Below are 14,403 nucleotides of genomic sequence, written 5' to 3'. Positions count from 1 at the left end.
CAAAACTTAAATCCTGATTTATTCTTTAAAAAAAAAACAAAAAACCCCATTACCTTTTTGCCTTAGAATCAATGCTATATATTGGTCCAAGGCAGTGGTAAGGGCTATGCAATGGGGGTTAAGTGACTTGTCCAGGGTCACATAGCTAGAAAGTATTTGAGGTCCGATTTGAACCCAGGACCTCATCTCTAGGCCTGGCTCACAATCCACTGAGCACCCCCCCCCCCCCCCCCCCCCAGTTTAGTCTTGCTATATTACACTTGCTCCTGTGGTCAGACTTAAAGGCTAGTTGAAGTTCTGTGCTATGAATTTTAGATAGCTGGAGCATTAGAACTTAGAAGTAGGACTTAGAATCAGAAAGACATAGCTTTCTCATTATAGCCCTGGGGAAGCAATTTAACTTCTCTCAGTCTGAATTTCTTCATCTATAAAACAGAGTAGGGGTGGTGGTGGTGGTGGTGGTGGTGGTGGTGGTGGTGGTGGTGGTGGTGGTGGTGGTGGTGGTGCAAGTTGAATTAAATAACTTTTCAGATCCTTTTAAGCTTTGAATCTAGGATCTTATGAGTCCCATTTTCCTCAACGAGTTTTAGTGTTCTGTTTTTATATTATTTTTCTGAAATCTTTTACCATGTCTACCCTTGTTTCTACGAGATGCATGCTTAATGGTTGGTCTACATAGTAATAGGATCATAGACTTGGACCTGGAAGCAATCTTAGATGTTAGTATGTCCAATTCCCACATTTTACAGATGAAGAAACTGAGGCCCAAAGTCATACAAGTAGGAAGAATCAGAGGTAGAATTTGATGTGCCTTTTTTTCTCCATTTTACTGTCTCTCTAATGTATTGTATGGACATTTTAGTGGCTATCCTTTATTTTTATCTACAATTTCTTTTTGTTTTAGGGTCTTAGTGTGAGTATGATTCAGTTCTCCCAATAGTGTATTGACTCATTGATCCTAAGTTAGCCTATAGTTTGTAGTGAACAAAAAGCTGTGTAACTTTGTTCACTCTGGCCTATTTCTGCTTGCTCTTCCAGTATCCTGAAGGAAATAGAAAGGGATGGACTGTTATATAGTTTCATAAATTTCATGAGTTTCCATGCACACTCTCTCTCTCTCTCTCTCTCTCTCTCTCTCTCTCTCTCTCTCTCTCTCTCTCTCTCTCTCTCTCTCTCTCATTCTCTCATTCTCTCTCTCTCTCTCTCTCTCATTCTCTCTCTTTCTCTCTCTGTCTCTCTCTCTCCCTCTCCCCCCTCTCCCCCCTCTTCCCCCTTACCCCCCTCTCCCCCTACCTCTTCCCTCCCCTCGTTTGGAGGGACATGAAGATGTAAAGAATCATAGTTCTGCCAGTGATTCCAAAAAAATCGATAAGGTCACAGACAGTGCAATTTTAAAACAAACAGTTGAGGAGACATCAGAAACTACCAGCTCATGACTTTCTTCTTATCTCTATAAAATATAAGAATCCTTGATGAATGCATGAGAAGAGTATAATCAGGCTTTTATAGATTATTGTTATTTTTAGATTAAGCCATTTCTTTTAGGCCACAAATGATCAAGAATTTTAGATCCTGGTTTGCCTATTTGTCAATTCAAAACAAAACAAAACATGACAATAGAACAATAAGCATCCTTGGAAGTTTTCTCTTAATACCATATCTCACATTAAAATGATACAAGATGATGACAGAGCCAGCTACACAGAGAATCCATTAATGTTTAATTGACAGAGATATGTATTTATCTAGCATAGTCATCGTTATAGTTAAAATAGGAATTTGATGTTAATATAGTATTTTCCAATTGACATATTCATAGACGATTATGTATAAATTACACTGAGCCCCATAACACACAAAACTTCTTTAATGAAATCCTACAATTAATCTAAATAAGATTGTTCTAATAACCCATGTTAAAAAAGCATAATGGATAAAGATTGTCATGAATGACAGTTGGGAAGATTTGAGTTCAAATATAGCTATAGATATTTACTAGCTCTCTCCCCAAGGCAGGTCAATTAGACTTTGCCTCGTCTATACATATTTTACAGATTTCTCAGCTGTAAAATGGGAATATCAAAACACCTACCTCCTAGGGTTGTTGTGAAGATAATATAAAGTGCTTCATAAATCTTAATGTATATAATAACTTGTTATTATCTTTAATTCTGTAGAACAGTTCATTAAGTTATTTTATCAGTGCAAATTATCTTAAATAGGTATTGCAAATGGATAATGAATTGGGTCCCAAGTTGAGTATAAAGAGATTTGGGTTCTTGCTCTCAAAAATCTAAAGATATTTGCTCCTGCAAAAGTTTTTTTTTTTTTTTAAATATATTTTATTTGATCATTTCCAAGCATTATTCGTTAAAGACATAGATCATTTTCTTTTCCTCCCCCCCACCCCCCATAGCCGACGCGTAAGTCCACTGGGCATTAGATGTTTTCTTGATTTGAACCCATTGCTTTGTTGATAGTATTTGCATTAGAGTGTTCATTTAAAGTCTATCCTCTGTCATGTCCCCTCAACCTCTGTATTCAGGCAGTTGCTTTTTCTCGGTGTTTCCACTCCCATAGTTTATCCTTTGCTTATGAATGGTGTTTTTTTTTCTCCTGGATCCCTGAAAGTTGTTCAGGGACATTACACCGCCACTAATGGAGAAGTCCATTACGTTCGATTATACCACAGTGTATTAGTCTCTGTGTACAATGTTCTCCTGGTTCTGCTCCTCTCGCTCTGCATCACTTCCTGGAGGTTGTTCCAGTCTCCATGGAACTTCTCCACTTTATTATTCCTTTGAGCACAATAGTATTCCATCACCAACATATACCACAGTTTGTTCAGCCATTCCCCAATTGATGGGCATCCCCTCGTTTTCCAGTTTTGGGCCACCACAAAGAGCGCAGCTATGAATATTTTTGTACAAGTCTTTGTGTCCATTATCTCTTTGGGGTACAGACCCAGCAGTGCTATGGCTGGGTCAAAGGGTAGATATTCTTTTGTCGCCCTTTGGGCATAGTTCCAAATTGCCCTCCAGAATGGTTGGATCAGTTCACAACTCCACCAGCAATGAATTAATGTCCCTACTTTGCCACATCCCCTCCAGCATTCATTACTTTCCTTTGCTGTTATGTTAGCCAATCTTGCAAAAGTTTTTTAAAGCACACAATACTGGAAGTGATAGAAAACATCATGTTGTGAATCATTCTAAGATCCCGTGGAACATAGTGAACTCAGGGGAATTAAAATTACCAGCAGCTCAAAAATCAGTAGAAAAATGACTAGTGGGAATAATTTGCACATACTATGTTACCCACAATGATTTTTTTATTCCTTACTCAGGAGAGATTATTGACCAGAAAAGGATGTGGCCAGTTAACATAGCAAGAAGAAAGTCAATAGATAACTAGCCTGAATATTACTGAGATATGAAAAGAAATTAGACAATGACCTCTCTTTTTTGGGCTCTGTGGAAAATTTATGGAATGAGAGATAACTGCACAGAGAGAGGCTCAGAAGAATAGTGTGATATTTTCATTGATGGAAGCAATTGGCATATTAATGTAATCGTGGAGCACCACAGAAAGGCAGTATGATACAGTCCTAAGTGTGATACTTCATACTTGTGATTAATAAAATCTATTTGACTACATGTCTATTGTGGAAAGAGTACTGGATTTCAAGTCCAGAAAATTTGATTCAAATCCTATTTCTTTGGGTCCTTGGGCAATTGAACCTTGTTGGACTTAAGTTTCTTTCTTTCAAAAAGAGGAGCTTGAATGAGATAATCTTTGAGTTCTGCTCTCACTATAGTTCTCTAGTTCTAGCTCTATAATTCTACCCTCATGTGATTAGAGAGCCTCTTAGGTCTTATTCAATCTTAAGTCTTTGTTCCTGTATAAGTATTTAAATGTTAATTTCTTCATGTTTTTTTTTCCACATTTGTCTTGCCACACATATAAAAAATATCCTTTTAAGGCCTTAATCACAATTTATAATCATGTATCAAAACTGTAGTCACTGTTCTAGTTAATAATCAAAATAACATGATAAGATACAAAATACTATTTGTGTCTGAGTAGACTTGAATTCTGTTACTGACAATTGTAGCATAGAGACATTTTGTTGAAGATCTTGGTAGTTGTCTTCCATTTACACTGACTTTTGAAGGTTACCATTGGATATATCATCTATGAATTCCTTTAAATTATTCTTATTTTGGAAGCTTTGCTTTTTATTTTAGAATCTATAGAAAGTAAGACTAGGTTATTGGGGTTGAGTGACTTGTCCATATAGGCCTCATGAGTGTTTGAGACTATATTTGAACCCATGTCCTCCTGCCTCTAGGTCCCATGCTGTATCTACTGTGCTATCTCTATAAATCGTTCTTTAATCTATTTTCATTTTCTGCTGTTTAACTTCTAAGGTCGTGAATTCCAATGAGTTTACCTCTCCTTTAAGGCTCAAGTATCTCAAATTCTTCAATTTCAGGATTTGGTCATCATTGATGTTTATCCATTCTCTTGATAATTTTGTATAGTTGAATCTCATACCTTATACCTTCTGTCTTCATTTTTTAAATATCTTGATTTTTTCTCAATTAAAGTTGAAGAAATATTCATATCTTCATGTGTTTGGATTTTTTTTTTTGACAGAGCAAAAAGGGCACAGAATCTGACATCGGAGAATCTGGCATTATATTTGGCCTCTGATCGTTTTTCTTTTTAACCTGTTTTACTTGGAGTAGGTAATTAACCTACTTAGGAATCAGTTTCCTTATCTGTAAAATGTCAGGGTTGGACCTCTAAGTTCTCTTCCAGCTCTAGATCTGTGATTCTATGATCTAGTGACCTGACGTAATAGAAACACTTTCATATCCTAGCTCAAAGACAAAAATGAAACCATCCCAAATATGCCAAAATATACTTAGCAGCACTTTTTTGTGATAAAACTGGGAATAAATTGTCCATCGATTGGACTGCTTCTCCAGTGATGATTCTATTGACATTCTGATTGTTCTGACTCTTCTGTATGTCACCAAATATACTTAAGACACAAGTAGAAATGAATACCGGCTCCAGAGGCATCATGGATGAACATAGGAATTCTAACCCCATCATCATTCCCTTCTTTCATTACCATTCTTGGGGCCATCTGTCTTTAGTCTCTCTAATTTAAAACTGATACCACTTCCTCTTGGTATTAATTAGGTTTAAATCTACCCTTCTTCTAACTAGAGTATGATTTTTCACACCTCTTTGTTATATAATTCACTCCATTTTATCTCTTCCTTTCCTTTTCTCTCAGTGAAATCCTCTCACCCCTACTTTTTTACATATCATATGATACATACTTATCATTACATTTACATATACATTGTATCATCTTACATCATCATTCATCCTATCATCATAATCAGCTTACTTTCCCACCCTCTTTCTAAGTTTATTCCTTCTTTATGCTCTATTGCTAAGAGTAATGTTTGAAAATTACAGATATCCTCTTTTCATGTAGAAATACAAATATTTTAAATTTAATGAGTTCCTCAAATATTATTCTTTATTATTTACCTTTGCAGGATTGTCTGGGGACTTGCGTTTGGACTTCACATTTTTTGTTTAGGTCTGGTTTATTCTTCAGGAAGGCTTGGAAATGTTGTATAATGTCCATTTTTTCAAATGAAGGAATACATTCAGTTTTGCTTGAATAAGTGACTCTGTGTTGTTAACCTAGCATCTTTCCCCTCCCTGAATATCATATTCCATGTCTTCTAATCTTTTAATGTGGAAGCTGTTAAGTCCTATGTAATCCTGATTGTAGTTACATGGTATTTGAATTATTTTCTAATTGCTCGCAGTATTTTATCCTTGACTTGGGGCACTCTTGAATTTGACTATTCCTGGAAGTTGTCATTAGAGAATTTCTTTCTGGAGATGATCTATGGATTCTTTCAATTTTTATTTTATTTTCATGTGTGAGTTTATGTGGATAGTTTTCTTTGGTAATCTCTTGTATTATGATGTCCATGCTTTTTTTTTTTTTTAAATCCGCTTTCAGGTAGACCAATATTTCTTAAATTATTTCTCTTGGTTCTATTTTTCATGTCAGTTTTTCCCCCCAATAAGATATTTCCTGATGTGTTTTTTCATTCTTTTGATTTTTTTTATATTGTCTAGGGTGATTTTAAATGGAATTTCTCTTTCTAATTCTTGTTGCTGAGATGTGTTGAAAACATAGAAATGCTGATGACTTAATGTGGGTTTATTTTGTATCCTGCAACTTTGCTAAAATTGTTGATTATTTCGACTAGCTTTTTGGTTGATTCTCTAGAATTCTTTAAGTAGACGATTATCTCATCTGCAAAGAGTGATAGATAGCTTGGTCTCCTCATTGCCTGTTTTAATACCTTCAATATTGCCTGTTTTAATACCTTCAATTTCTTTTTCGTCTCTAATTGCTACTGTTAGTGTTTCTAATACGATGTTAAATAATAGAGGTGATAATGGGCATCCTTATTTCACTCCTGATCTTATTGGGAAGACTTCTAGTTTATCCCCATTGCAGATGATGTTGGCTGGTGGTTTTAGATATATATTGTTTATTATTTTTAGGAATGACCCTTATATTCCTATGCTTTCTACTGTTTTCAGTAGTAATGAGTTTTGTATTTTGTCAAAGGCTTTTTCTGCATCTATTGAGATAATCATGTGATTTTTGTCTGTTTGCTTGTCAATATGCTCAATTATGTGGATGGTTTTCCTAATATTGAACCATCCTTGCATTCCTGGTACGGATCCTACCTGGTTAACCTTGTGATCACTTGCTGGAGTCTTTTTGCTTGTATCCTATTTAAGATTTTTGTATCTATATTCATTAAGGAGATTGGCCTATAGTTTTCTTTCTCTGTTTTTGACCTGCCTGGCTTTGGAATCAGTACCATGTTTGTGTCGTAAAAGGAATTTGGTAGAACTCCTTCTTTGCTTATTCTGTCAAGTAGTTTGTATAACATCAGGATTAGTTGTTCTTTGAATGTTTGATAGAGTTCCTTTGTGAATCCATCTGGACCTGGGGATTTTTTCTTAGGGAGTTCTTTGATGGCTTGGTCAATTTCTCTTTCTGATATGGGTTTGTTTAGGTAGTCTATTTCTTCCTCTGTTAGTCAAGGCAATTTATATTTTTGTACATAGTCATCCATATCACCTAGATTGCCATATTTATTGCCATATAATTGGGCATAATAATTTTTAATGATTGCCTTAATATCCTCTTCATTAGAGGTGAGTTCTCCCTTTTTATCTTGGATACTATCAATTTGGTTTTTTCTTTCCTTTTTAAATTTAGATTGACTAGTACTGTAATTATTTTATTTGTTTTTTTCAAAGTACCAGCTTCTAGTCTCATTTATTAAAGCAAAAGTTCTTTGACTTTCAATTTTATTAATTTCTCCTTTGATTTTTAGGATCTCTAAATTTAGTATTCATCCGAGGATTTTTAATTTGTTCACTTTCTAGTTTCTTAATTTGCATGCCCAATTCATTAACCCCTGCCTTCTCTAATTTGTTAATAAATGAACTCAAGGATATAAATTTTCCCCTGAGTACTTCTTTGGCTGCATCCCATAATTGAAAGGATGTCTCATCATTGTCATTTTCTTCAATGAATTGTTTCTATGATTTGTTCTTTAAATTTACCAATTTTGGAGAATTGTATTGTTTAATTTCCAGTTTTGATTTTGATTTGATTTGCCTCTCCATGTACCCTTACTAATTATTATTGTCATTGCATTGTGATCTGAGAGGGTTGTATTTGTTATTTATGCTCTTTTGCACTTATTTGCAATGTTTTTATGCCCTAGTACATGGTCAATCTTTATTAATGTACCATGTGCTGCTGGAAAGAAGGTGTATTCCTTTGTGTCCATATCTATTTTTCTCCACATATCTACTAACTCTAATTTTTCCAAGATTTCATTCAGTTCTCTTACGTCTTTTTTATTATTATTTTTGTTTGATTTATCTAGTTCTGATAGAGGAAGGTTTAGGTCTACCACTAGTATAGTTTTTCTAGATATTTCATCCTTGAGCTCCACTAGTTTTTCCTTTAGAAATTTGGATGCCAAGCCATTCATGGTGAGTACTGATATTTCCTCATTGTCTATACTACTTGTCTATACTACCTTTTATCAGGATGTAATTACCTTCCATATCTCTTTTAACTAGATCTATTTTTACTTTGGCTTTGTCAGATATTATGATTGTGACTCCTGCCTTCTTTTTATCAGTTGATGGCCAATAAATTTCATTCCATCCTCTTACTTTGACCCTATGTGTGTCTACCTTCTTCATGTGTTTTTCTTGTAGACAACATATGGTAGGGTTTTGGATTCTAATCCACTCTACTATTCACTTGTTTTATGGGTGAGTTCATTCCATTCACATTCAGAGTTATGATTACCAGCTGTGTATTTCCCAGCATTTTTATTTGCACTCCTAGTCCTGCCTTTTCTTCTTAAACTATTTCCTTCTACACCAATGTTTTGTTTTTAAATCAGTTCCCCTAATTCCCACCATTATTTTACTTCCCTTTCTACCCTACTCCCTTCTTATTACCCCCTTATTTTCTTTACAGTCTTTTTAAACTACCTCCCACTGTCTCCCTCCCCTGTACTGTTTCCCTCCCCATCAGTCCATTTGTTAACCATTCTACTTCCCTATATGGTGCAAATCAAATCTCTGCCCCAATGGATTTGATTGATCTTCCGTTTTTGAGCCAATTTTAATGTAGATAAGAATTGAGTATTTCCTATCGCCAGCCTTTTTTACCCTTCCAGTGTATTGATGTTCTCTTCCGTGCCGCCATGAACTTCTTTGTGACATATAAATTTACATATTTATGTCTTAGCATTTCATCCTATAGTTTGCCACTGTTCCCTCTAATTGTAATTCTTCTAGCTGCCCAGGTGATTTTTTAAACCCTTACCTTCCGTCTTGGAATCAATAGTGTGTATTGGTTCCAATGCAGAAGAGTGGTAAGGGCTAGGCAACAGGAGTTGAGTGACTTGCCCAAGGTCACACAGCTAGAAAGTGTCTGAGATCAGATTTGAACCTAGGATGTCCCATCTCTAGGTCTGGCTCTCAATCCACTGAGCTTCTCAGCTGCCCCCGATAATAACAATTTTTAAGAGTTATCAATGACCTTTTTTTCTTATAGGAATACATATCATTTTAACTTATTGAGTCTCTTTAAAAAAAGTTTTTGTTTTGTTTTGTTATTCTTTTTTCTGTCTTTTTAATTACCTTTTGATGATTCTCTTGTGTTCTGTGTTTGGGAATCAAATTTTCTGTTCAGATCTTGTCTTTTCTTTAAAAATTCTAGGAATTCTTCTATTTTGATGAATGACCATACTTTCCCCTGTAAGAATATAGTCAATTTTGCTGGGTACTTGATTCTTGGTTGTAGATCTAGTTCCCTTGCTTTCCGGAATATCATATTCCATGCCTTTTGGTCCTTCAGTGTAGATGCAGCCAGATCCTGTGTTATCCTCACTGTGGTTCTATGGTATCTGAATGACTTCTTCTTGGCAGCTTGTAATATCTTTTCTCTGGTCTGATAGTTCTTGAATTTGGCTATAACATTCCTGGGTGTTTTCAGTTGGAGATTAAGTACAGGAGGTGATCTGTGGATTCTTTCAATCTCTACTTTTCCCTCCTGTTCTAGAATATCAGGGTAGTTTTCTTGGATAATTTCCTTTAGTATAGTGTTCAGGTTTTTCCTTTTGTCATGGTTTTCTGGTAGTCCAACAATTCTTAAATTGTCTTTCCTTGAATGATTTTCTAAATCCTCTGTTTTGTGAGTGAGGTGCTTCTTATTTTCCTCAAATTTGTCATTCTTTATATTTTGTTATATAGTGTCCTGCTGCCTTGTGAAGTCACTTGATTCTAGTTGTATTCTGGTTCTTAAAGACTGGATTTCATCCCTGGCTTTTTGGTCATCCTTCTCCTGGTCTGATTTTCTTTGGAGGTCATCTTTCATCATCTTTTCCTCATCTTTCATCTCCTTTGCCTCATTTTCTAGCTGGTTGATTTTGGCTTTCAAGACACTATTTTCTTGTTTTATTTCTAGTGTCTCTTTCCAGATGACTTATCTTAGTTTTTAGGTTTTCCAGTTGTCTTCAGCCTCTCTTAATTGTGTTCTCTATTGTATTTTGAGTCCTTCCAGAGCCTGTATCTAATTTGCTGAGGTTTCTGTTTTTTTGTTTGGTGTTCCCCCATCCTTCTCTGTTCCATTTGTTCTTTGTTCATTGCCTGTATAGAAGCTGTTGATTGTAATTTCTTTTTTCTTTTTTTGTTGTTTGCTCATATTTACCCCTTCTTTACTCCCTGCAGTTACCTGAGCTTTGGCTCCTCTTTTTTTTTTCCCATGGTTTTTGGCTTTTTTTTTTAGCCTTCACTCTTGGAGCTTTGTCAGCAAATCTCTCAGCACAGTCTGTTGGGGAGAGGTATTGGAGCTTGAGCTCCCCTGCCTTCTGAAGGATTTGATGGGATTAAGTCCAGCTAGGTTGACCTGGATGTGCCCTGAGGCCACAACGTTGGGAATGGGGGGTGGGATAGGGAGGGTCTCCACTGCTGCAACTAGGCTGCCCACTCTGCCCTCTGCATTTCTTCTCTAACTGCTTCCCTATCACCTGTGTTCGACACTCTAAGCTTGGCACAGCTTTGCTTGCTAGGTACTCTCTCCAGAGCAGAACCTCTGCCCATGCAGAGGTTCCCGCTGCCCTGTAGGCTTAATGTTCTAGGTGGGGGTGGGGTCCCAGGACCTTCCTTCCTCTTTCCCTTTAAAACTGAGTATTCTCCAATTCTGGCTTTTGGGGGTGTACCTTTTAAGTTGAGTCCTGAAGGGAGGGTTCCTTGTCTCTGTCTTGTTGTTAGGTTTGATCTTCAGTACCCTAGGAGCATTTAGTTTGTAATCAGTAAGGAAGGATTTTCAGAGGTCTGAACATTTGCTGCCTATATGCCATCATCGTGACTCTGTCTCCAGCCATCATATTTTCATTTGGGAACTACCTTCTGGGAGGGTTTTGTTTGAATCAAGTTAATTTATAGACATCTTTATTTTGGTTTTCTTTTGATCTTAAAGAAGAAAGTACTATTACTACTTAACCTTGCTTTTTGATCAGATAGTTGTTTGTGGTGAGAAGTGAAACATTTTCTATACCCAACAAAATTTGTCCTGCTGCATTAAACATTTATTTCTTGCACATTAGATTTCTCTTTTATGTGTATTTATTATTGGATTCTCCACTTTGTAATTTTTGATAGGTTTCTAGCATTTGTACTCAATTCATAGATTTCTGTTTTTTTGTATTACCATTTTGTTAGATTACGTTAGTATTCTGATAACTGGGGAACGAACACTAGTAAGAGAAAAAGTTTATGTGCAAGTCAAGTACAAACAGAAGAATTCTGTCTTTATTGGGTAAAATAAAAAAAATGTAGGATAGTATTTAAGGATTGTTAGTGGATAAGTCCGTATATAAGCATGCTTTCCTTTTCTCTTTAGATCTTGAATACCTAATGCATGCAAGGCAACAGTTACTAACGACTGCAAAGCGCTGGGATTCCACTTCTAAAACTATTATTGATTTCGAGCCTAATGAAACTACTGATTTGGAGAAAAGCCTTCTTATTAGATATCAAATTCCTCTATCTGCTGATCAGCTATTTACACAATCTGTTTTGGACAAATCATTGACAAAGACCAATTATCAGTCACGGTTACATGACTTGCTCTATATTGAGGAAATAGCACAGTATAAAGAAGTTAGCAAGTAAGTTATCATTTAAAAAATGTTTTTCATTAACTGTTTGTCTCATGATACTAGGACTTATTATGTGGTACTTTGAATGATAGGTTATAAAGTAATTGTTCTACCATCTTCTCTAGTTTTTTAATTATAACCCTTCATATAAAAAGAGAATTAACAAGTATCTTGAAATATAATTATGAGAATAAATATATTTTATTCAATTTTTTAAAAATAGGACCTTTTGTTAGTCATTGTAGTAGTTACAAAAATGTTATAGTCTCTGGAAAATGTTATTATTAATGGATGTCTTCTTAATGTCTAAAATGGAATATATGTATAAAAGGCAAATTTTGAAAAGGAAAACAAAATGTTAAGCCATTTTAAGTAAGTTGTACACTTTGCCAAATTTTAATTTCAATGTTAAATACAAATAAATTTCATTTTTAAAATTACATTTAATTAAAAATTTAAAATATTCAATAAAATTTTTTGTAGAGTACTCATTCCCTTTCTATTAAACCTGAGTGTGCATTCATAAGTAGTATTTTATTTAGAAGTTGCATTTTTTCATGTTCGTTAACTCAAGCTTGGATCAAAAGCAAAAACATTGAATAATTTGTAACTCAACAGCATAGAACTTATATGATGTTAATACTTTCTATGTTTATATTTGATGCACATTGCATTTCCTTGTCCCAGGTCTCTCAGAATTTTTATTTTGTTGTTGTTGTGGTCAGCTGGGTGGCTCAGTGGATTGAGAGCCAGGCCTAGAGATGGGACATTCTAGATTCAAATCTTATCTCAGACACTTCCTAGCTGTGTGACCTTGGGCAAGTCACTCAACTCCTGTTGCCTAGCCCTTACTGCTCTTCTGTCTTGGAATCAATATAGAGCATTGATTCTAAGATGGAAGGTAAGGGTTTTAAAATTTTTTTCTTTATTTGTAAATTATTTAAACTAACTGTATATTTTCTGATTTAGGTTTAATATTAAAGTGCAATTGCAGATTGTAGCAAGTTTCATGCTCACGGGTGTTTCTGGAGGAGCAAAGTATGCTCAGAATGGTCAACTTTTTGGTCGCTTTAAGCTCACTGAAACTCTTTCTGAAGACACTTTGGCTGGAAGACTGGTGATGACCAAAGTCAATGCTGTTTATTTATTGCCAATCATTAAAGAGAAATTAGTACAGACCCAGGGAACCAAAGAAAAGGTTTTTGAAGCAGCTATTGAAGAAAAAACAAAAGATTATATTTTCTTGAGGATATCCAGGGAATGCTGTGAAGAGCTTAATCTTCGAGCTGATTGTGAAATGCAGGTATGTTTTGAAAAAGCTACTTGCAGGTTGTTTCTCATTCTCAGGATTACTAGTTCTCCTTTGATTATTTCGACTCATTCTTTATGTATTTACCATAAGCAGAGTTGTAATTGACTTCAGAGGTGAATGGGGATATCAGTGGTATGAGAATTACGTAGTCAGTAAAGTACTAGTTAAAGTTATAACAAAGTTAGTTTTCTTGTATTTTAAGAATCATAGTTATTTTGATTAAAATATAAGTATTAGAAAATTATTTTAACATTAATTGGAGGGAAAGTTTTTTAAAGACTTCCAGTGAATAGTCTCCATTTTTAGTAGATAAATACATTCTCATAGGTCTGGAAAAAAAAAATCTTGATCTTATGAGGTCATTTTCTTCTCCCAGGTAAGTGAATACTTTAATGAATTATAAATATAGTGAGTAGTTATTATAAAAAGAATAATGGCCTGCTGATTCAGTGCTTACTAATACAAAATAGTATATAAAATAAGTGGTTTTGAATGAAAATTAAAGATGTTCTGTTTAAAAATCCATGGTATTATTGCAGTATTTTTATTATAATAGGACATTTTTTAGGAAGAAAACACTTTAGTAGTCATTTATTCTAATCTATATTAAAATAGAAGTTTCTTCTACAACAACCTCCTTTTCTTTTCTACCCCTTTCTGTCCAACATGACCATATGTTACTTACAGTAATCCAATGTGTCATAGAGGGTGTCCTAAATCATTTGAAGTATGGAGGTTGGAGGGTGAAGGCACTGTTGTTGCCAGGTCCTCGTTTTCCATATCATCTGTTACCTTGCTGCCCCTGAAAGCCACTTCAGAGTACGTACAGAAGCTAGGACCTCATGTTATAGGACTTGTAGATTTGCATTTCCTTTATTTTGTTTTTGGTCTCTCTTCTGACTCTTCACTGTGTTGTGGAGGAGATGATGGGGTTTCAAACACACTACCAAAGTAGTGCAGGTTGTATTTGGGCTTAAAGTTTTGAATACAATTTTAGCACTAGACTATATTGTCTTAAGCACCAGAATGGCATAATATGAAAAGTAGAAGGTTGCCTATTAGGTAATAAATGTTTTGGTCATTGGGACAACATGAAATATGTAAAAATACAAAATGTTCTTGACTTTCACAGTGAATGGTGATAGTAGTGGAAAGGGGGGCAGAGGGTGTAAAAGCTCATTTAATTCTTATACTATCTTTAGTATTTTAACTGTACTCTTGATATTCAGTCTTTGACAATATATTTTTTGGAGGAATGAATCACATTCA

General features: G+C 35.0%; 1 protein-coding gene across 6 annotated transcripts in view; it reads left to right on the top strand.

Annotated features, from left to right (window-relative positions):
• Positions 1-14,403, top strand: part of HELZ (helicase with zinc finger) — a 266,896-nt gene that overhangs the window by 121,333 nt on the left and 131,160 nt on the right. For all 6 annotated transcript variants that reach the window (XM_007482771.3, XM_007482772.3, XM_001379116.4 and 3 more), the window contains 2 exons: positions 11,564-11,831; positions 12,792-13,125. In XM_007482771.3, the coding sequence (XP_007482833.1) occupies positions 11,564-11,831; positions 12,792-13,125 (602 nt within the window). The remainder of the gene's footprint in view (positions 1-11,563; positions 11,832-12,791; positions 13,126-14,403) is intronic.

The sequence above is a fragment of the Monodelphis domestica genome, chromosome 2 (assembly GCF_027887165.1).
Source record: "Monodelphis domestica isolate mMonDom1 chromosome 2, mMonDom1.pri, whole genome shotgun sequence".
In the NCBI taxonomy this organism is placed as follows: Eukaryota; Metazoa; Chordata; class Mammalia; order Didelphimorphia; family Didelphidae; genus Monodelphis; species Monodelphis domestica.
This window is presented reverse-complemented; position numbering and strand designations above follow the sequence as displayed.